General features: G+C 38.6%; 3 protein-coding genes across 3 annotated transcripts; 1 reads left to right on the top strand and 2 right to left on the bottom strand.

The window, feature by feature from the left end:
• The first annotated feature begins 3,111 nt into the window (after nt 1-3,111).
• LOC121320183 (histamine H3 receptor-like) lies at nt 3,112-5,977 on the top strand. Its single transcript, XM_041258435.1, has 3 exons — nt 3,112-3,352; nt 3,907-4,073; nt 5,120-5,977. The coding sequence occupies exons 1-3, from the start codon at nt 3,112-3,114 to the stop codon at nt 5,975-5,977; spliced, it is 1,266 nt and encodes a 421-aa protein (XP_041114369.1).
• A 2,413-nt stretch (nt 5,978-8,390) lies between these two features.
• LOC121320234 (uncharacterized protein SCO4629-like) lies at nt 8,391-13,352 on the bottom strand. The gene is made up of 6 exons (XM_041258487.1): nt 13,048-13,352; nt 12,345-12,433; nt 11,569-11,692; nt 10,806-10,958; nt 9,859-10,035; nt 8,391-9,352 (listed from the first exon to the last, which is right to left on the bottom strand). The coding sequence occupies exons 2-6, from the start codon at nt 12,414-12,416 to the stop codon at nt 9,234-9,236; spliced, it is 645 nt and encodes a 214-aa protein (XP_041114421.1). The 5' UTR covers nt 12,417-12,433; nt 13,048-13,352; the 3' UTR covers nt 8,391-9,233.
• Nucleotides 13,353-16,033: 2,681 nt separating this feature from the next.
• mtg2 (mitochondrial ribosome-associated GTPase 2) lies at nt 16,034-20,416 on the bottom strand. The gene is made up of 7 exons (XM_041256722.1): nt 20,357-20,416; nt 19,587-19,838; nt 19,251-19,398; nt 18,975-19,090; nt 18,662-18,880; nt 18,340-18,478; nt 16,034-17,853 (listed from the first exon to the last, which is right to left on the bottom strand). The coding sequence occupies exons 2-7, from the start codon at nt 19,830-19,832 to the stop codon at nt 17,459-17,461; spliced, it is 1,263 nt and encodes a 420-aa protein (XP_041112656.1). The 5' UTR covers nt 19,833-19,838; nt 20,357-20,416; the 3' UTR covers nt 16,034-17,458.
• Between the last annotated feature and the right edge of the window lie 1,818 nt (nt 20,417-22,234).

Below are 22,234 nucleotides of genomic sequence, written 5' to 3'. Positions count from 1 at the left end.
AACTCTACTCGTTGCTGAACATTCAGATAATATTTGAACAAACAACAGCAGCAAATGTTATTGTGTGTTCAACACACTAGCAGAAGTGCAGTAGCAGCAGCAGCAGCTCTTATTTGAAATTAAAAATAGCAAACAGCACGCTATTCAAGGAAAATGAGGAATCAGGATCCAAAAAGGATATTCAGCAATCATCAAACACTTAAAGATGAAGAAACGTAATTGAAGTATTTTAATAATTAACTACAACGTTTTGGCTTCCACCTTCTTTTGGTAATAGCTAGGTAGACAGTAAATGTTTATGTGTACCATGCTATCTGAAGGTAGAATCCGAATCCGTAAAATTGTGAGTTTTTAGTTAAAGAGAGTTTAAGAACGCCTTTCTCATTACCACTTCAATCCACGCTTCAGTTATCAAGTTTACTGATTTCATTTCTACAGAATAGTTTGTTTTTTTTTAAAAACACGCATTAAGCATAAATATTCATTACTCTACGTAGCCATCTAGCTTCTATTAAACTAGCACGAAAGTTGCCATTTTAATAATACTCGTTCTGGAGACCTTTATGTTGCGTGTGATTAATGAGTTTATTTCATTGAGGACATACCGCTTAAAACCTACACGAGCTAATTTTACATTGCTAATTTTCCAGTTCTGTATGCATTAATACATTACAAAGTAATCTAGTGAAAACACGTTAATGAGGCCATACTACATAGACACACATTACACTATGTAACACAATTTTTGTTCCTGGGTAGTAAGTGTTATTTCCTAATTGCTTATGCCTCAAAAAAGTATAGAAAATGGCTATTATTCCCCACAAACTTTGCTTTTGTGACCAGGACAGTGATATTTCAAAATATCACTATTTCCAATGGGAAAACGGGCAAATGTGTGTCTTTTCGTTCACATAAAGTCAGAAAAAAACAACATATGAATCCAAATTAACATGTATTTATACTAAAGTAATACAAAAATGACTACAAAAGATTTAGAAGTGAGTAGTTTTTCGAGATTTACGATTATACTGTACAGTATAAAAATAAATACTTAACTTCACTTTGTTCCTGGATAAGCCTGCTTTGATCTGCAGGCTGCTTGTGATCACTGTCTCTCCTGCCGCCAAAGAAATAACATTTCCTTTTAGATTTCCAATAAAACCCCTCGTAAACAGGTTCTGACAGAGATACAAAAACCATCACGACATGATCTGCATGCAAAAGCATCGCTGTACGCAGGGATAAAAAAAATAAATAAAAAAAATAAGGCTATTTGAATTGGATCGAAAACACGTATAGATCTGGTTCCAGGTCCAAAAACAAATCGGCAAGCAATACAACCAACAATTCAAAAGGAATTATGTAGTCAGAAATCAAGTAGTAATAAAGTAGTTTATGCTGTGTTTGTTTTTAACGGATCACATTTCCCCTTTGCTTCTGGCACTATGCAAATACACTTATTAATAACAGACATGTCTTTTTAAAAAAGTAAATACAATTAATGAACATAACCCAAGTTTCAAACAGAGCAAGTGTTCTATAATTAGATACGTCAAAAGGAAAATCGCTTTTGCGTGACCAAATGTCCATTATTTGACAGGCGATTCGCTTGAATCCGAACCGTGTTGACTTGTGTTTTTGAACAGCTTTACAATTGGAAAAGTATCGGTACTAAATAGACGTTCCGAACATTGTTAATAAAAGCTTAAAATAATTACAGGTATTAAAACAACACAAAGACTCAACGGCACCTGTACCATCGACTGTCTTGTACTTATTAAATCTAAGTAATATTTGCAAACAAACATTGTTAGAAGTTGATTGGGTAATTTATACAATAATCACTTTGTGTTGCTTTCTGTGGAACCTGTGCTGTTTAGGGTAGAAAGAACCTTTCCTATAGTAAGCAGAAGAGATTTCGATATAAATTGTATTTGCGATCCAACTGAAAGAGAATTATTGGCATTGCCTTGACAAGCCAATGTTTTCTTTTCATAATACGATTTAGAGAGAAAGAAAAAATGCATGCAATATATAATCTATTTATCTTGATAACGAGCCTTTCAAAATAAAACAAAAATGCTTCATTGGCTGATACGAATGAAGATTTAAGAACATAAGAAAGTTTACAAACGAGAGGAGGCCATTCGGCCCATCTTGCTCGTTTGGTTGTTAGTAGCTTATTGATCCCAAAATCTCATCAAGCAGCTTCTTGAAGGATCCCAGGGTGTCAGCTTCAACAACATTACTGGGGAGTTGATTCCAGACCCTCACAATTCTCTGTGTAAAAAAGTGTCTCCTATTTTCTGTTCTGAATGCCCCTTTTTCTAAACTCCATTTGTGACCCCTGGTCCTTGTTTCTTTTTTCAGGCTGAAAAAGTCCCTTGGGTCGACACTGTCAATACCTTTTAGAAATTTGAATGCTTGAATTAGGTCGCCACGCAGTCTTCTTTGTTCAAGACTGAACAGATTCAATTCTTTTAGCCTGTCTGCATATGACATGCCTTTTAAAGCCGGAATAATTCTGGTTGCTCTTCTTTGCACTCTTTCTAGAGCAGCAATATCTTTTTTATAGATATTTATGTACGGCTTGTAAAGGGTGGCGATTACCATTCAGTAAGATGTACAAAGACAAACACAACTGCACATGATATCCCTCTACTAAAAACAAGGAGCGCGTTTGTCCAGAGCAGTGCTAGGTTAAACGCGTAGGAATGGTAGCCTACCGGAATGTGCACCCAGGAGGTTCCATTTCACACAGCTCTAAAACACAAACAAACAAAACAACTCACGGTACATTGTTTCTGATAGACAGTAGATGTGGAATTTTTTTTTTTGTTGTTGTTTTTATTTTATTTTTATTCAAGCAGCAGACAATGTCAGATTTTTCAGAGGAAAACAGCTAATGAAAATATCAAAATATGCGATTTCCGGGCAGATTCGTTTTGAATACTGATTCTGGCACTTACTATAATACAGCCTCATGTTAGTTCATTACAACCCTCACTCTTGGCAGTGTGGTTGAATGCTGTGACCTGGCACTCCAGTAGACTGCGCCTTCCACATGCACAGACTGAACAAGCAGATTAATATTAGAGTCTCGGTGCTGAAATGGACAGCTCCCATGGTTACCAGATGAACAGGTCAGACGCATTCGGTAAACCCGGACATTTATTTAGTTGTCCGTACTCTGCACTATGGGCAATCATTATTTGTTTTCTTATTGCTTTGCTGGTCGTCGCCACGGTGTTGGGAAACGCTCTGGTCATGCTAGCATTCGTGGTGGACACAAGTCTTCGGACCCAGAACAACTTTTTCCTGCTAAATCTTGCAATTTCTGATTTTTTGGTTGGTAAGATACAATATTTCTTTAATATTATTATGGGAAGTTGTAATGCTAATATTGTATTTATTAGAAAGAAACCATACTTTTTGATTATTATTATATTTTGGTTTTAATTAAAAGGACAGCATCATTTAAGTTAAATGTTACTCATAATGCAGTCATGTTCTGTACATATTTTCTGGGGGAAAATGATATTAGGCATAAATACTGCCCTTTTAATCCTTGATTTTGATAGTGTAGTATTACTTAGGCATACAGTCTAACATCAACTAGAAAAATGAAACACATGGACCAATATAATAACCCAAGGGGTTGACTTGAACACAAACACATTTTTAAAGCAGTTAACAGGGAACACCTCTGACTGCATCGGGGTAATCCCAGAATAGCATATACAGGGCTGTACAATAAAGGAACCCCCTCATAGCCTTATCAGAGAAACCCTCAAGTTTGTTGGCAGATTTTTTTGCTCCCTTAAACTGGGAACATTTCAGCTACTGTATTAGTTATTAAAAGAAACAGGGACATTAAAACCATGCAGCTTCCTTTCCTCCCTTCAGGAGCATTTTGCATGCCTCTCTATATCCCCTATGTGCTGACTGGGAAATGGATCTTTGGCAAGACCCTCTGTAAACTATGGCTGGTCATGGATTACCTGCTCTGCACCTCTTCAGTGTTCAACATAGTGCTGGTCAGCTATGATCGATTCCTGTCAGTGATCCGGGCAGTAAGTACAGCAGTGTTGATTGCAAGGACATGTGTATGATGAGCTAGGCAGGAGAGAGTACAGGGCACTGATTTCTACCCACATGGATAATATTAGAGCTTACAAACATTGCCCACATCTATTCATCTACTGCTGGAAACAAGACAAATTGGTTCTCAATAATTAGATTAAATTACCTTGTGATGGCCAATTTGCCAGCTATTCATAATGACATATTCCACAACAACATAATGGAACATAATGCCTTTGCAAGCAGGGTTCAAAGTTGTAGCCTGATGACTCTGAATTGAGATCGCTATCAAACAAGCAACCTCTTCCTCCTTGTTCAACAAGTGGATATTTATGGAATAGCTGTGAAACACTTTTTATTGTGTTGTCTGACATTTACATCAAAATCAAATGTTAAGCGTTTGAATGGGTTTGTATAACCTGGTTGTAAAGATGCCTGGGAGCTTTGTGACCGATTGTAATAGATGCCCTCAATTCCATTGGCAGCTGAAATAATTTGTTCAGACTCCACACCGAGCTTATCTATTTAAAGGTCAGTCAAATATTGTAGCAGCTTTGCAGAAAAGTGATTTCCTAGAATAAACCAATTCCCCACATGCTGGTACTATAGTGCATTGCTCAGGCTCTTTCAGAGTGAATCCCAATAAAGCAATGGAGTGGTCTAGGGGTCATGGCCTTCAATAATTCCTCTGGTTATTTAAACATGCCAATGTAGCCAGAATATACTGCTACTTTTTTTTTTCTTCTTCTTCTTGTTAACATCATTATTAATTAATATATTCTCAAACTGCAACTCCAAGATAACCATCATTTTGCATCAGCAGTCTGTTCCTCAGTTTTTATTTAGCAATGTAGGTTAAGAATGCTAGCTGTAGTTTTCACTCACACGTTGTTTGAGCAGTTGATATCAATAGTATTATTAAAAACTTCCCAGCTATCAGGCATCTACAGCTTCTTACAACTGTATTCAGTACTTTATCTTAACAGATGCAATAAGTAAAGTTGGCAACACTCTGCTTGCTTTTTTGTTTACACAGGTTGCATACAGAGCCCAGCAAAGAAAGACTTTACATGCTGTTTCCAAGATGGTTCTGGTTTGGGTCCTAGCGTTCCTATTATATGGACCTGCTATCATGGCATGGGAGCACATTGCCGGCCACAGCATTGTTGAAAAGGAGGAGTGCTATGCTGAATTCTACTACAACTGGTACTTTCTGATCACAGTGTCCACTGTGGAGTTCTTCACCCCCTTCATCAGTGTGACCTTCTTCAATGTGAGCATATACCTGAACATCCACCAGCGGACCCAGTCTCGACATGCATTGAACAAGGAGACACAGGGCGGCGAGCCCAAAGGAAGCAGCCCAGATCCACTCTCTGAACTCAGTACACAAGACAAGGAGCTGAGCCAAAGCAAAACTATGACATCAGTGCCAATGGGTCCATGTCTGGAGCTGGAGGGCAAAGCTGAGACATCAGACTTGATGAATCCTGGAGACCTGGCACCCAAAGAGAAAGGACCCGAGAAAAGTAAAGGTGGCGAGTTCTCCCAGAGACTGCTCTCGATGAGCAAAAGGACGAGGGCCATTTCACAGACCAGTGCCCAACATTTCAGGCTACTAAGGGATAAGAAGGTGGCCAAATCTCTGGCCATCATTGTTTGCACATTTGGGGTCTGTTGGGCCCCATACACCTTGCTGATGATTATTCGGGCTGCCTGCAATGACAGCTGCATCTCCAGGTACTGGTACGAGGTGTCCTTCTGGTTGCTTTGGATCAACTCAGCCATCAACCCTGTCCTGTACCTACTGTGCCACTACAGTTTCAGGAAGGCTTTCATGAAGCTTCTGTGCCCGAAGAAGCTTAAAATGAAGGCTAGTTTACGAAGTACATAACTGCGAATGGCTCATCCAAAAAGGGTTCTTCATTACACAGTTGTGCCGTAGTTCCTCTTTTGATCATATGGGATGTAACACATGACAGCAAAGGACAGAGCCCTTTAAGTTTTGCAGGAAGATGTGACCCAAGCAGTGAACAGTATGACATTATATCTGTATGGAAGGGAAAGAGTATCTTATATATTCAGTATGGAATGTTAGTTAACCTCTAAGATAAACATTTTTAATTACGCTCTGAAATTTAATCAAGAACTGTGGGATGCAGTATAGCCTGCAGTTCAGACAAGTTTGGACAGTGGACTGAATCGGTACATTGAGAATGCACAATGAGCAATGAACTATGTAATACTTGGAAGGCCAGTGCACCATCATTGTCTGCACATGAATATTTTACCACTGGATAGAGATAATGCCAGGGCCCAGGCTGTACTGCTGTTTGTGACATGGTTGTCATTTGTGCTTTTGTTTTAATCTACATCGTGTTTAGATGAACACAACAGTATGCTAATTAATGATGTCATCTCCCAGAGTTTTTTTTTTAATAAATAAAAGAAAGTAATGTGCCATTTTGTTTTACTGTACCCTCTCCCACCTCTATCTCTTTCAAACAATAAACTTACTTTATCTTATTTCACTGCCAGAGACAGACAGGGAACCATTTATTGTGTTAAATATGACACGAGTGAGCACATTGATGCGGTTAAAAAGTGACACAGCTTTAAATTGGTGTAGGCTACAGACCCAGTGAGCTGTAGCATTGACAGCTTATATTCAGAATGGAATGGATAGTGGCATGTTTTCAACCATGCCTATAAGTACCCAAGATTGTTTCTCATATACAGAACCTGGCTTTAGTTTCCAGCTTAATATAGTAATACCCGCAGTGTTGGTCAACAAGACAATCCAGCAGGAGAGCATAGAAAAGGTCAGGGGATGAATACTAATCATATCCTTGCTAGAGACCTGATGGGCAGATGCTTTTCAACACGATAGGTGGTAGAGGGTTCAGACGCACTGTTTTTTGGGTTTTTTTTTTCCCTCAGCTGTGAAATTTGTATTTGTGTACATGTCTCCCACAGCTGATTATCAAAATGTTTTATCAGACATATACCTTATATATGCTAGGAATCACCCCATGCTAAATACAGTCTTTATAGTTATTACTGAACTTTTAACCCATTTCAGTATTCAACAGGGACAGCAAGTAGACTAAAGCTGCCACTCTAGTGCACTTCAAGTGCAATGTAACTGTTGGACACTGTGACTGCAGTTTGGCTTTGCCTCAGAGCTGCATTCAAACTGCAGTGTTGATCATGATGTACTGTATGCTGGTCTTTCTGCAGTTTGATGCCATTCTTTTGTTATTAAATCTAAATTTGAAAAAAAGGTGGTATGTCATCTTTTTGCACTTTCCGTCCGTTTGTACAAAATAGTATCCAAGTTTTTTTTTTTTTTTTTTTGTAGCCTGTAATGAATTAATGAAAAGTGTTACCCTTATGTCGTTCGGAAGTTATTTGAAAAAAAAATAAAAAATTCCCTTTTTGACCAACAATATTAAACCTTTTAGTTTAACTCCAACCTATGCAACAAAAATTTGCAATATTAAAACCTCTTGCAAGTATTCTGTTTTGAAGGTCCAAAAAGATTTCCTATATAATCTGCTTTGGACTTAAAAAAATGCTAAAAAAAATGTAATTGGTGTATTAGACAGATGATACAGTGGCAGCTCTCCTGTCTGAAGACTCACCCTTTCAATCAGTGACTATTGGAAATGCATCTGCAGGGGGTGCATTAGTTTCAGGACTTTGTATTTAAGAGTGGTCTCCAGGATTCTATTATAAATGTATCTCTTTGCACTTCAACATCTGCAGTGCAAGCGGTGGGTTATAACAATTACCAAAGCAGCAGCAATTAGAAAATCAATTTCTAAGAGACGCAGTAATTACAAATGTAAAAAGGGGGTTCAAAGGCAGGTGGCCTGGTTTTGCAGATGATTCTTTTCTTTGTGAAAACTGTTGATCTGCATAGCCATTGTATAGATGAAAGTACGTATTTATTATCCTCATGTTTTTAAAGTGAGTCTTTTTTTCTGCCTGTCCACATCATGTTTTCCCATTGAGTGCATGTCTCTTATAGTTCCCAACATCAAAGAGCAGAATGGGATATTTTGAATAAAATGACAACAGAGAGGAGAGGCTGTGAAGCCGGTTAACATGTGCAGTGCTGAACTACAGTACAAGCGATCATGCTGTATCCACAGAGAACATTTCTGTTAGCCTTGAAACCCAATCCCAATTCCGTCTAATTGGAGTCAGTCTGACTCACAGTGTTAAATTAGTAGCAGATGAAATAAACAGATTTTGTGAAAAAGCTGGTAAAATATTTAACCAGATTCATGTTCTGCCTGGAAGTTATTTAATGACAAATTAAACAATACATCCTTCTGCAGGTGACTATACAGTATTTCAGTTCCACTGTTTCACTTTGTCATGTTTTATTTTTGTTTTTCGTTCAAATGTGTTACAATACTTTATCTGTGGTTTGTAGTCTATGATTTCAAAACACACAATCAGAACTCAAAGATAAAACTGGAAGAAACGAAATCAACAGGTACACTTTCAACTGATGCCTTCTCCTGAACACTCACACTTTTCCGTCATTTTGGTTTGCCTTACACCCAGTTATAAAACTACACTCTATTCACACGGAAGGACTACATCATTCAAGCTGAATATTGCAGACCACTCAGCATGGGCTAAGTGAGGCTAACCCACCAGGAGCAACTGACCTGCTGCTAGGATTCTGAGCACACACAGCAGCTGCCTCGGTTACAGCAGGATTCCATGGGACCAATTATGATGCTCATTAACAGTTGAATATAATTTATTCAAAACAGTTTTTTTTTAATAAACATGGGCATGTAGGTTTTTTTGTTGTTGTTAATAAAATCATTTAGATGCTGGAAAGCACTGACACTTAATTTCACTTCCACAAGTGCTCAGAATGCACAAGGGACTGGGTAGCATTCTTCATTTCCTCACCTACAGCATAGCACTGTATGTTTCTTTTGCATTGATCCAGAACAGCAATTTGACAGCGAGTTGAAGCCTCAACCTTCCACGTGTGAGTATGTTAAGCAGCACATTTTTAGACATAACAGGGTCTGTTTCATTGATCTAAACAGCAGCACAGCTAAATCCTGAGATAAAGTATTAAGACCAGAAAAAAAGACAATCCTTTAACTTGTGCCACTTTATTTAGGACTATAGCCTGCTTGTAAGAACCACTGATAGGCGCCTAGAGCTTCAGACGAGATCTCCTGTTCCACCTGAAAGCCTTTCTGAGGATAATCCCGGATTCTTTCAAGAATACCTATAAAGTAAAAAATAAAAAATAAAAAAAGACTAAAAGCTATACCAGTAGTTCAATTTAAGCTCAATTATTTGGATACAGTTAAAGATAGTAACATTTGCAATACTTTTGCTTCCGCAAAAGCAAAGCATGGCTTTTAATATCTATACCCACCCCTCCCCCCTTGTGATCACTGTAATGAGATAGATACTCTACTTCCAAGCTATGCAGTGAGCAGCACTTCTCTCTTACTAAGTCTAAACACACTCTATTAGTAATTTACACTGCATCTACAATGCATCTGTTCCCAAGAAGAATGCTCAGCAGATGCCACGAGAGCTCTGTGACCTGAACAGCTGCCAATCAGTCCTGCGCCTCTCTCCGGCCTCTCTTGTGCCAGTGTTGTGATGTGGGTTCAGGTGCACTGGGGGCTAGTCTGAGACCTTGCTTGTGTCCAGCAGCCGGTGTTGAAAGGCACTATGGCGCTAGTGGATGGCTGCGCCACCAAGGTGAAGTTTTCCCCTTACCTAACATGTATCCAATGAGGTCCTGCATGCTGCCCACTTGGTGGTTGGGGAAGCTTTGGAGCTGGACCTCAGGGGAGGTGACGATGGCTTGTGTGTTCTCTCCAGGCCACTGCTGCAGGAAGGTTGCATACACCCGCCGCTCCATGAATGGCTGCTGGACCAGTATTACCCTGCAAGCTTGATTACATTAAAAAAAAAAATAATAATAACAATAATAATCTATGCTGAAACTTTTTAATAATGAACACATTACTGAGCCACTGTTTCCTGAAGATATCTAACTGCACACAGAAAATGCTTGACAAAAATCTGTCTCGGTGCTGACAGTGGCACGTGGTTTTATATAATTGGTTCTAGCTGGAGTGTATTGCACATATGAGCTCTCTTGTTTTGTCTTTAATTTTGTACAGTGCTCTGGGAGGCCATGGCATGAAGGGTGCTATTTACAAATGCAATTCCATTGTATTGTACTTTATTAATTATCCACCCATCTTTTTTTTTCATTTAAAAATGAAAATGCTCAAGTACAGTAATTAATTAGATTATTGTATAAAACAAACCATTTTGTTCAGTAATGCTTCAATGTTTTGTGCACTGATAATAGGTCCTGTTTAACCAGTTTAAGTGAACCCAGCTGTCAGCCCTGTTCATTGTCACAGACCTCCCCCAGGGGCCGAGGGTGCAATTAATCCTACTCAAGCATTCAAGTCCATACATGTCCTCGAGAAACACACAGTCTGCAGACAAGAATGTTTCATGAATTTATACGTCAGTAAAAGATTGATAAATAGGGCCCACCGAAACAAAACATTTCCTTCTGCACAACTTCCAGTATTTTAACTGCAATGCCTCCTTGTGGATCATTGCTAGCCTTACACCACCATGCATGCACTGGGTCACCACTTTGTGTCTTGTTAAACTGAAGGCTGTACAGTGCTGTATCTTACCTGGAATACTTTGCTCCATCAGTACTTGAAAAGAAAACCTGATGTTCTCCCCTGTATTGGTGGCTCCAGTCTCAAGCAATATCCTGTCCCTGGGGACTCCCATTTTAACAGCAACATCGGTGAAGATTTCAGCTTCTGGACGCTGCCAGACACCTGTTAAAAATATGATAAAAATGATTAATAATACATACAAAGTGGACCACTATAGGGTACCATGTATAAAAAAAAAAAAAAAAAAAAAAAAAAAAGGGAAATATGCAAATTTCAGCATTACAAGAGACAATCATATCGCATTTAAGCACAAAGCGGACGGAGCTCATTTGCATACAAACTCCAGATTTAGCTGCCAAGTTAAATATTGAGCTAAATGTTAAATCTTGTTAAGAGATTTATTTAGTTAAATATTTAGCTAAATTTTAAAACTAGCTGAGATTTAAGAATTAGTTAAATGTTAACTCTTGTTAAGAGATTTAAGATTTAGTTGAATATTTAGCTAAATGCTAAATCTTGTTAAGAGATTTAAGATTTAGTTAAATATTTAGCAAAATGTTAAATCTTGTAACTAGATTTATAAATTATATCTCAATGTACACATAAATATATATATTTTCACAACATTTATAAATCTGGGAAAAAAGACATGTTAATGGTTTTTCTTACATGTGGCACCCCATAGACCACAACTAGTAGTCAACAAACTACTTGCACGGCCGGTACTATTAGCAGATGAAATGCATTTTACTAGATTCAGCCTGATTGTCACCTGCAGTCTGGTTCCCCAGGTATCCTGTAAACAACAACCAGGGAGCCCATCCCTCCAGGAACAGGCTGGCCGATCGCTCCGCAACCCGAATATCATGGCAGCCCAGGCCAATTATCACATCACTCTGAAAGGGACGTAGCAACACGTGAACAATCTTTATATATTCCATATCCAGTCTTAGCATAAGGATCCTGGGATCAACCCAGCTTGTCCAACAGCGCCACCTGCAGGACGTGATATTGGTAGCGTCTGATATGAGAGCTTTTGCAGCAGTTGGAATATAAACCAGAGATGCATGCTCTTTGATTGTCTGTTACATGAGTGATTGATTTTCTATACAAATGACAATTTCCATCACTACAAGTCAGACAACAGATCCGACTGGCTTTGATAAAATCGTAGGTATTCAGTTGGCAGGTGTATCTGTATCCAAGCGTGTACAGATTATGAATTTTCAGCTTTTTTTTTTTTTTTTGGTAGTACAGTACACAAAAGGTTTAAATGATTTTAAAAAAGCGTGTACAGTATTTAGTTTACTTGCTTATTTTTTTATCATTTAAACCTTTTGTGTATTTCCAAAAAAGTTATCATTTTGTACATTGCAGTTATACCCTTTTCAACTAATTTTATATATATATATAATATATATATATATATATATATATATATATATATATATATATATATATATATATATATACAGAGCATCCCACACAGATTTCCTTTTATCAGCAGTGTAAATAAAATCCATTAGTAAACCCAAACCACAGTCAAACCTGAGCGAGGGGGTGGTGCATCTGAAGGTAGTTCCACAGCACCTGTGCACAGTTTTCACACACATCATCCATTCCAGTTATATCACGACCTGCAACATAAAATCCCCAGAGGAAAAGTCACAGCCAGTACTGCAGACACGATTGTTGCTTCGTCAGGTACTTACAATGACCTTTGGGATGTTGACATTCTCCTCTTCTCAGCCAGTACTGCAGACACGATTGTTGCTTCGTCAGGTACTTACAATGACCTTTGGGATGTTGACATTCTCCTCTTCTCCAATTTGAACCCTTGTATGCCGGTTTGGAATTACAATAAGCATAACAACAAACAAACATAATGGAGTGTTAGGAAGCCACTATGACAAGGCATCACAGAATGTTGTAGCTCAACGATGCAAAATATTCACTTTATAAGCACAGCTTTATGACAATCGAATAAAGTAAAACGGATAGGTTTGGTAACTTGTGCACACAAACACAAAGAGATAGATAGATAGATAGATAGATAGATAGATAGATAGATAGATAGATAGTTGCAGTATTCTCTTAGAAGAAAGGTTCAGAGCATGGTGGTACATTTTCATATCAATGGCAAGGATAATCAGCTTCATTGAATAGCACTGCTGAGCAGTGCAGTGTTACAGAACACATCATGCAAATACTAAAGAAAAAGTATTCATGCAGGATTCCCTATAGCACTTACCCAGCACTGCCGGCTAACCTCAATGCAGAAAACACCAGCTACTGCTAGGCCAATCCATGCATCTGCTTTGAAAAAAGGCCTTTAAACATATTCCTGCTCTGATATATTTTTTTAAGCTCAGGATAGATTATGTGCTTCCCTTTATTTTCATCACTCAGTGCCTGTCATCTGACCCGTCACAACGTGACTCAAGGTAGGATATCCTGAGCTCAGCTGATCGGGTCCCCGCTTACTGTCTGGAAGCAGAGTCAGCAGGAATGGAAAGTAAACATTAGTCACTAAGAGCAGAAAGGATGGAGCCACGCTGGGGGTATTTTACAGGTCCGAACTAAGCACTCAGTGCTACTCCTGTTGCTGCCTGCACTGCTTAATAAAGCTGATGTGCTTCACTGTTCCTGAATTAGCCATGTGCAGCGCACTGTCACTTTTCACTTAAATAAGTCCTTCCATATACTGTATATATGAAAAGAGGCGACTGTTCTATGCAATATGTGCGTTCTTTTTACCTCACATGGTAGCCCTAGTGCTGTAACATATACAAAGGTGTCTATTTGTTCTGAAGCATTTTCACTATAAAAAAACAGCCTGGGCCCAATAGCACAAGGCAGCAATACAGAATGCATTACACAGTTCAGGGTAAAGTACCTTACTGTACATAGTACTGTGAAAAAGTATTTGCCCCTGTCTGATTTTCTGCATTTTTTTAACACTGAATGTTATCAGATCTTGAACCAAAATCTAATATTAGATAAAAGGGACCATGAGTGAACAAATAACACAAAATGTTGGACTTATTTAGAACAAATAACACAAAATGTTGATACTTATTTTATTTATTTATTAAAGAAATTTATGCAACACCAACTGCCCCCGTGTGAAAAAGTAATCGCCCACTTAGACTCAATAATTGGTTACACCACATTTAGCAGCAATAAATGCAACCAAACGTTTCCTGTAGTTATTGATCAGTCTCTCACAGCACCATGTAGGAATTTTGGCCCACTCCTTCATGCAGAAGTGCTTCAATTCGGTGACATTTGTGGGTTTTCGAGCATAAACTGCTCATTTCAGGTCCTGCCACAACCTCTCAATGGGGTTTAGGTCAGGACTTTAACTAAGCCATTCCAAAACTTTAAATTTCTTGTTCTTCAACCATTCTGATGTAGACCTGCTTGTGTGTTTCGGATCAGTGTGTTTCTGCATGACCCAGCTGCACTTCAGCTTCAGCTCACAGACAGATGGCCTGACATTGTCCTGTTCAATTCTCTGATACAGAGCAGAATTCATGGTTCCTTCAATGATGGCAAGTCGTCCAGGTCTTGATGCAGCAAAGCATCCCCAAATCATGACATCACCACCATGCTTGACCGTTGATATGAGGTTCTTACTGTGGAATGCAATGTTTGGGTTTTGCCAGACATAACAGGGCCCATGTTGGTCAAAAGGTTCCACTTCTGACTCATCTGTCCATAGAACATTGTTCCAGAACTCTTGAGGATCATCCAGGTGCTTTTTGGCAAACTTGAGATGAGCATTCATGTTCTTCTTAGTGAGCAGTGGTTTCTGCCTTGCTACTCTGCCATGAATCACATTTTTGCCCAGTGTCTTTCTGATGGTGGAGTCATGAACACTGACCTTAGCCGAGGCAAGAGAGGCCTGCAGATCCCTGGATGTTGTTCTAGGGTTCTTTGTGACTGCCTGGACGATTTTACACCTTGCTCTTGGAGAGATTTTGGCAAGACTAACACTCCTGGGAAGATTCAATACTGTCCCAAACTTTCTCCATTTGGACAATATGGCTCTGACTGTGGTTTGGTGGAGCCCCAGAGCCTTAGAAATGGCTTTGTAACCTTTTCCGGACTGGTTGGCATCAACAACTTTTTTCCAGAGGTCTTCAGGAATTTCTTTTGATCGTGGCATGATGTGCCTCTAGAACCTGTGTGCTGACAACTTCACTCTGATGGTAAGGGGCAAAGTTAGTCAGATTTATATTGGGCAGGGCTGGCCTAAATCAGGCCTGATTGTTAACCAAAGTATTCAAACAGCTGACCCTAATTATCCCTTTAATTGGGTTGAGTTAACTAGGGGGCAATAACTTTTCACACCTGAAGATTGCATGTTTGATTACCTTGCACACCAAACAAATGAAAGAAGCACCAAATTTTGGTGTCATTTTTTCTCTCAGACTCCCTCTATATACTACTACAACCCATAAAAAGATCTGACCAAATTCAATGTGAAAAATGTGCAAAAATGCAGCAAATCACACAGCGATGCTTGTGACAGGTCCCCTCGTGGGATAATGGCGTTGGGTGCAGTGGCATGAGGCGGTCTGAGAAAAGAAAAAAAAAAACCCCGCCTGGCTGTGTTTTATTTTGAGACGCTGTTCAAGAGTTTGCTGTAATTCATTAAATTAGGATGAGAACAGTTTCAAAGCTGGAAATGATAAACAAAGTATACATTGATTTAAAAAAAAAATTGGCCGTGTGGGCGTAAATAAATAAAACCCAGTCCTTTATCGTATAAATAGCCTCGCTCAATAATAGCATATAACATTTCTCCTTACACAGTAGTCTATTGGGTGCCACAAAGTGGGCGGAGCTCATTTGCATACAACCTCCAGATTTAGCTGGGCAGTTAAATATTTAGCCAAATGTTAAATCTTACTAAGAAAGTTAATATTTAGTTATATTTAGCTAAATGTTAAAAAATCTTGAAATTAGATAAAATACAATATGTAAATTAAATCTGGCATCCATACATGTCATTCACTGTTTAAAAGTTGTCCATACATGGGGCTGTTATGTATTTACAGAAAATTGAATAAAAAACGTTTGTGCATAGCCTATTAATAACTGCTCAGAATAGCGGGGTGTCAAAAAACAAAGGGAGGTCAAATTAATAAACAGACCAATGCATAAACCTACGATGAATTTTTAAGAGAAACAGAACGGTATTTAATGAAGTTCAGCACATTTTAATAGAGTAGGTTTGTAGCCTTTTATTTTAAAACTTTTTTTTTTTTTTTTTCCAATTTTAAATACATGTTAACAAAGCTGGACATTGTCTAAAATTCAACCGCTAATAGTCAAGGTTTGTTTCACTTCTTTTCACAAAGTTTTTCATTTCAAGTAAATACATTGTAACAAGTCTAAAATAGTGAAGGCTTGAGGCAGATTATCTTTGAAGTTTTAAACTGAAGAAACCGCACCCCCATGTCAGAGACAATCGATGCTGTTTTTACACTTGCTTGGGCATCCAGATGCGTAAAACACCTAATGCAAAATGTTTTAAAATGTTAACTTAACAATGTATACAGTGCAGCCTATTATTTTTTATTTGTTGGGTTAAGAAGTATTTACATTTCTTAAACAGGTGGTTCCTTATTTTAAAATACTTTTAACATACACGCTAGCCAGCCTCTGTATCAGGATAATATAGTTCTGAACATACAGCCTCTGCACTTGTTAACGCTTCACATTACTGTCCATTTTTAACACTGTAATCTTGTTTGTTTTTTTTGTAATCATTTTGCAGTAACACTTCGTTTTATTTGTATACATTTTTAAGTAAATTGTAATACAGTTGTACCCTCCCCGAATGCTTATTTTATTTTTCTGAGATAAGGAATACAACACAAACTCTATACCTTTGTTTTATTTTCCATTTTACTGTAAAAAATACAACAGTACTTCTGGTCGATCCCGATTGGTTTTAAAAAAGGGGGCAGGGCACCTGTCAAAACCAAATGTTGCATTCTCATTGGTTAAATATGAACAATGGGATTACTGCCATGGTGATGTCATAAAGGAGCTTGTCTTCATTCATTGGATCTTACACAGCTTCCTATTTTGTAAACTGGTCTCATAATAAAATATATTTCTGTATAGGGCTGGCCTGTTTTTTACCTTTTTTTATTATTTGCAGCTGATCTCTTATTCTGACTTGGTTGTTTCTGTTTGCAAAATACTTTGGCCAGACACCACAGTACAAAGTCACAATAAGTACTGTGAATGTTTTAATGTCAACGGGTGTATAACAACCCTTTTACGATGGACACTATCTATTTGCATGCAATTTTATTCAAGTGTGTCAAGGACTTCTCATAATAAACAGGAAAAAGAAAAACACCATTCAGTCATTTACAAGAACGTGTGTTAATAAATATGAAAGAATGATTAAAGAAAAAAAAAACAACAATAGTATCACCAAAAACATAATGCATAGGCATGATATATTTCAAATAGATTATATATATATATATATATATATAAAAATAAAAATATCCAAATATCCATAAAACCACAGGAAGTCTTAACAATTTTAATCATTTATCAAAGCATTCAAATAATTCCTCAGATATAGTTGTGTCCTCCACGCCCATTATTTGCCAATGTGAAGGTAATACTCTTTACCACCTGACAGGCTGCCCCCCTGCACTCTCCTCTGTCTGGAGGTACCCATCGTAGAGCTGCCGGATGTGCAGTATGAGTTCCTCCACGTTGTGCCCATTGAGTGCGGATACGGGGATGATGCGCTGGGGCACTCGGCTCTGCAGGGCAGACAGGTTGGCTCGGGCCTCGGGGAGGTCAATCTTATTCCCTACGATGGCCTGCGACCGCTTGGACAGCCCGGTCTCATACTGCTCCAGTTCAAACCTTAGGTCCTGCAGCTGGGCCCACGGGTCAGGTCCAGACAGGTCCAGAACAAACAGCAGGAACCGGCAGCGCTCAATGTGGCGCAGGAAGGAGATCCCCAGGCCGCGGTTCCTGTGCGCTCCTTGGATGATCCCAGGAATGTCAGCAACTTAAAAAATAATAATCTGTATTAACACATTAGACAGCTACAATTAACACATAGTAAAAGGATAGTTAAATGTGCAATTAACATGTTAATAAATGACAGTAAAAAGGGCTGTTCATGTTAGTGTAAAATGTATGTATGGATGATTCCTTTGTTGAGTTAATATGTCATTAAATCTGTTTTGCCAATCGCTACCGGCACATCCATTTACAGTATGTATCCTTCAGCTGAAAACAACAGGCATATTTTTAAAAGGCATTCTGGCCTGGTACCAAATTGGTATTACAAAGAAAGATTGCTCAAACAGTACTTCATTGTTATTTTGAGGGGCTCATGCAAGATTATCTTTTTTCCTACTGAACAGAACATTAAATGAAGTGGGGGGGGGGGACCTGAAACAAGTTTTACTTAAAATGTACTTTCAAATGAAAAACTGAAAGCGAAAACTGTATTTAGTAAATAGATACACATTTTGAATGTTAATAATACCTGCCACTTGCTCGTGGTCCTGATACTGAACGATTCCAACGTGTGGATTGAGTGTAGTGAATGGATAAGCAGCTACGGCTGGTTTAGCGTTTGAGATTGCTCGCAAAAGTGATGACTTTCCAGCATTGGGAAATCCAACCTGGAAAACAAAGAATCTGACATTAGGAGAAAGAGAAAGGTAAATGCACATTTCAGAAAAGAAACAGACATGTTAAGTGAAATATCCACAGCACACTAAGGAAGAACTAAATAAAACTGTATCTTTTTTCTTTTTTCAACCCTTGAATGTTGCTTTTTGCAAGGAGAACTGTCAGATATCTACCATCCCAGCGTGTGCCATGGTTCGGAGCTCCAGGTGCAATACCCGCTCTTGCCCGTGCTCCCCTGGAGTGGCTTTCATCGGTGCCCGGTTCTCATTGGACAGAAAGAACCGGTTACCTTTACCACCTGTTCCACCAAATGCAGCCACATACTCCTGGCCATGTTTGGAGAGGTCTGCCACCACTGCCCCATCCTCCTTCGCTATGGTACCTAAAGGCACCTGTGACACAAAAAAAAAAAAAAAACCTACATGTAATCTACATGACAGTGTGCAACTAAAACAAATAAAATACATTGGACACCAAGACACTTACTCTAATGTAGGTATGGTCCGCATTTCGTCCATAGCAGTTTTTGCTTCCCCCAGATTCTCCGTCCATACCGCGATATAGTGGCGCAACCAGCGACAGAGACTTGATTTGTTGGTCAACTGAAACAGCGTTGATGGAGTAAGAAGAAGAAAAAAAATAAAAATAAATTACATCATTGTTGCAGAAACAGCTCTCACACTAACCTAAATCTACATTGAGCCTTAACGTGACCAGGTTGCTCATGCATGCACGCACGCTGGAATATCAATAAATGCATACCTTTTATGATGATGGCCCCCCCATCTCCTCCATTTCCACCATCTGGCCCTCCAAACTCTTTGCGAGGCTCACTGTGGAAAGTGCTTGCTCCTTTGCCTCCCTTTCCCCCTGTCAAACTCACTCTGCGATGATCCACAAAGTAGCGAGTCTGCGGACAGCAAAACAACACTTCAGAACTACAAGACCTCAGTTAAGAAACCCATAACACAACATCAATATATCTGCAATACGTTTTAATTAAATGACCCATCCTAGGTTAGTAACACTGCCACCTCAATAACTCTGGGGACATGCGTTCAACTGAGGTGTCCCCATTTGACCTAACATTTTACTTACCAGCTTCTTTTCTGAAATGTCCCTTTTGGTTTTGAGTTCTCTGGACTTTGCACAATTAACACAGCTAGTGGAGAAGTATCCGACGCTGCTGGTTATCACAGGCTCTCGTTCTATATTTGCAAATGATGGTAGCCTCGACCTTGCGGTCAACACCATGCTGCCCTGCGTTTTCCTCCTGAACAGCCGCGTGCCTTCCTGGAAAACCCACTTTCTGAGGAACAGCGCGTGGGACGTCAGGATCATCATGCGACTCTATCAACACAACAAAGTATGATGTTTAAAATGTAAATGGCAACATTAGATGTTTAAAATGTTTTGCATTTAAATGTTGACAACATGCGTTAGGTTATTTTGCAGTGCAGCTAAATTCTGTATCTGTAACTGAACTTTAGCACCGCACGAATAAACAATAGTGTCCAGGTCTAGGCAATCAAAGGACTGGACAAGTTAGGGTTAGGGTTGGGGTTGGGGTTGGGGGAGCACGTACCTTGTGACGACATTTAGTGCCCTGTGCGTGACTGTGTCCAGTATACAACTACACAAACAAACATTAATAATAATAATATAATAATAATAATAATAAACTCCGGATGTATTCTGAGCTGTGTCTTTGTGTTATTTTTTTGTTTTTTGTTTAAAACTGTCAAACCGGAGAACCCGTTTTAAATATTTTAACGATCATTTGAAAGGTCCTCGTTAACACTGCAGGTGTCGTATCTGTTTCCAGTGAATGAAGCTTACTTTTAAAGTACATTTCAAAAGCCACTTACCCGTCTCGTCTGCTTTACTTCTGCTCACACAAACATGCAAAAGGACCTGCCGACTACGGCAAGCACCGAGGGAAATAGATTGGTACTAAGCGCGTTTCGGTATAGTCGAAAAACGTTTTGCTTTTTCAAATTCAGGTTATCACAGGTTGTTTTTGAAACACTGTAAATGTGTGCTTATTCATACCTCATGGGGAGTGATCAGAGAATACTGAATATATACTACAGTAACATCATTTTGGTGCATTGATTTTTGCATGTTTTTTTCTGCATATATCACCTTATTTCTTAACTTAATCATATATTGTGTAGGCCTATTGTGTTACTTATGAAAAAACGTCAGAGGCAGGAAATTATTATCATTATTCAAAGTTTTTTTTTTTTTTTTTTTTTTTAATTGTAATTTATTTTAAGGTCCATCAGAACAGCATTGGCTAACGCTTCTTGTTTAAAAGCACTTGTGAATGTATTGTTTATGAGAGGTTAGGCACCAATAGACCTGCTTACAGCCTGACAGCATATGTGGGCTTCTTCAGGTATCTCAATAGCACTGACCCAAACCACTACCCCTGCAATTCAGACCCGGCCTCTTTCAAAATTAGATCGGTGACTACATCAAAAACACCAAAATTAAACTTGAATTCAAAAACAGACATCCATAGTCAGAAGTTTCAGGCTCTATTCAACAGAACTCTTGGCAACAAAGCAACACAGAAGGTGAAAGGTGATTTTATTATTTTAATATTAAACAGTACCAAAAAACAAACAAAACAAAACAAAACAAAAAAAAAAAAAAAAAAAAAAACATTTTACTAACAGGCAATGCAGTACAATTTACATGTAGATAAAACATTCATATTTGGTCAATGGTCAAATCATAGTGTTCTCTCTCTTACCAATGGTTTACAGTTATTACAATTTTACATTATAAAGAGCTTTTCAAAATAAAACAGCATTACTATAGGAACTAAAAAAAATCGGCTTTTGCAACAAGTCATGTAACATGATTAAAATAATCACACTATTGTCACAGTACAGGGTGTAAAATGACATAGCTGTCTGACAGCCAAACACAGCAAGCTGATTAACTCTTTGTGCTGTTATTTCTTGTGGTAAATAAAATGTCGGCATCATTGTGCATTTTGTTCTAGTAAAACAATCAGTAGTTGCCATGCTGTAGTTTAGCTACCTTGTGATTTCTGAAAAAAACACACAGGGCATACAATATCTTGCCATGAGGTGTAACAATAAGGCGAATGTGTCTATAGAACATTGGATCAAACTGGGCCTTTGAGTGCTGATGATGGGCAAACTGGTTACCAGGCACAGGCAGTTCAGCAAAGTTGTTTCCATTTGAGTTTGGCACTACAGTTTAAACAGCATGGCAGTAGTGCTGGAGATCAGAGAAAGCAGTGAAGTCAAAATTAGTCACCATGGTTTCAATGACAACAAAGGTCTTCTTTCAAACCCACTCAGGGCAGGTAACAGGGCTTATACACGATGGGCAACCAACACTCCCATGGTACAGCTGCCCACAGGACTGCCACGTACAGCAACAGACTAAGCAGCCCCTGTTTGCTGTTAACTCATTTAGAAGTTGCATTATTCCTCTGTGAGGCCTCTGTCTGTTTTTTTTTTGTTTGTTAAACGTGTAGCATACAAACATCGATTTTCACAAACACACATCCACATGAGAATGTTTCTCTTAACCAAAGCTGAATTACAACATCGTTACAAGTGTGGCATTAATAAGTAAAGAAATAAAGAAACAATCACAGTAAAAAAAAAAAAAAAAAAAAAAAAATTGCACCTTAACTGACACATTAAAGATTTTAACTTCAATGGGACGCCAGTGAGAAAACTGCTGAAAAATGCTGCTGG

The sequence above is a fragment of the Polyodon spathula genome, chromosome 8 (genome assembly GCF_017654505.1).
Source record: "Polyodon spathula isolate WHYD16114869_AA chromosome 8, ASM1765450v1, whole genome shotgun sequence".
Lineage (NCBI taxonomy): Eukaryota > Metazoa > Chordata > Actinopteri > Acipenseriformes > Polyodontidae > Polyodon > Polyodon spathula.
The sequence above is the reverse complement of the archived record's forward strand: the minus strand, read 5'-3'. Positions and strand labels throughout refer to the sequence as shown.

Bases quoted from the DNA above. Each gene is read 5' to 3' on its own strand.
- LOC121320234 (XM_041258487.1), bottom strand. From the start codon at position 12,416: ATGGATGATGTGTGTGAAAACTGTGCACAGGTGCTGTGGAACTACCTT. The intron at 11,693-12,344 runs GTTTGACTGTGG...CGTCCCTTTCAG, and splicing joins TGCACCACCCCCTCGCTCAG to AGTGATGTGATAATTGGCCT. The intron at 9,353-9,858 runs GTAAGGGGAAAA...TTTACTTTATAG, and splicing joins CCTCATTGGATACATGTTAG to GTATTCTTGAAAGAATCCGG.
- mtg2 (XM_041256722.1), bottom strand. From the start codon at position 19,832: ATGATGATCCTGACGTCCCACGCGCTGTTCCTCAGAAAGTGGGTTTTC. The intron at 18,881-18,974 runs GTAAGTGTCTTG...TTTGTGTCACAG, and splicing joins CGGACCATACCTACATTAGA to GTGCCTTTAGGTACCATAGC. The intron at 18,479-18,661 runs GTAGATATCTGA...TTTGTTTTCCAG, and splicing joins CCATGGCACACGCTGGGATG to GTTGGATTTCCCAATGCTGG.
- LOC121320183 (XM_041258435.1), top strand. From the start codon at position 3,112: ATGGACAGCTCCCATGGTTACCAGATGAACAGGTCAGACGCATTCGGT. The intron at 3,353-3,906 runs GTAAGATACAAT...TCCTCCCTTCAG, and splicing joins AATTTCTGATTTTTTGGTTG to GAGCATTTTGCATGCCTCTC. The intron at 4,074-5,119 runs GTAAGTACAGCA...TTGTTTACACAG, and splicing joins TCCTGTCAGTGATCCGGGCA to GTTGCATACAGAGCCCAGCA.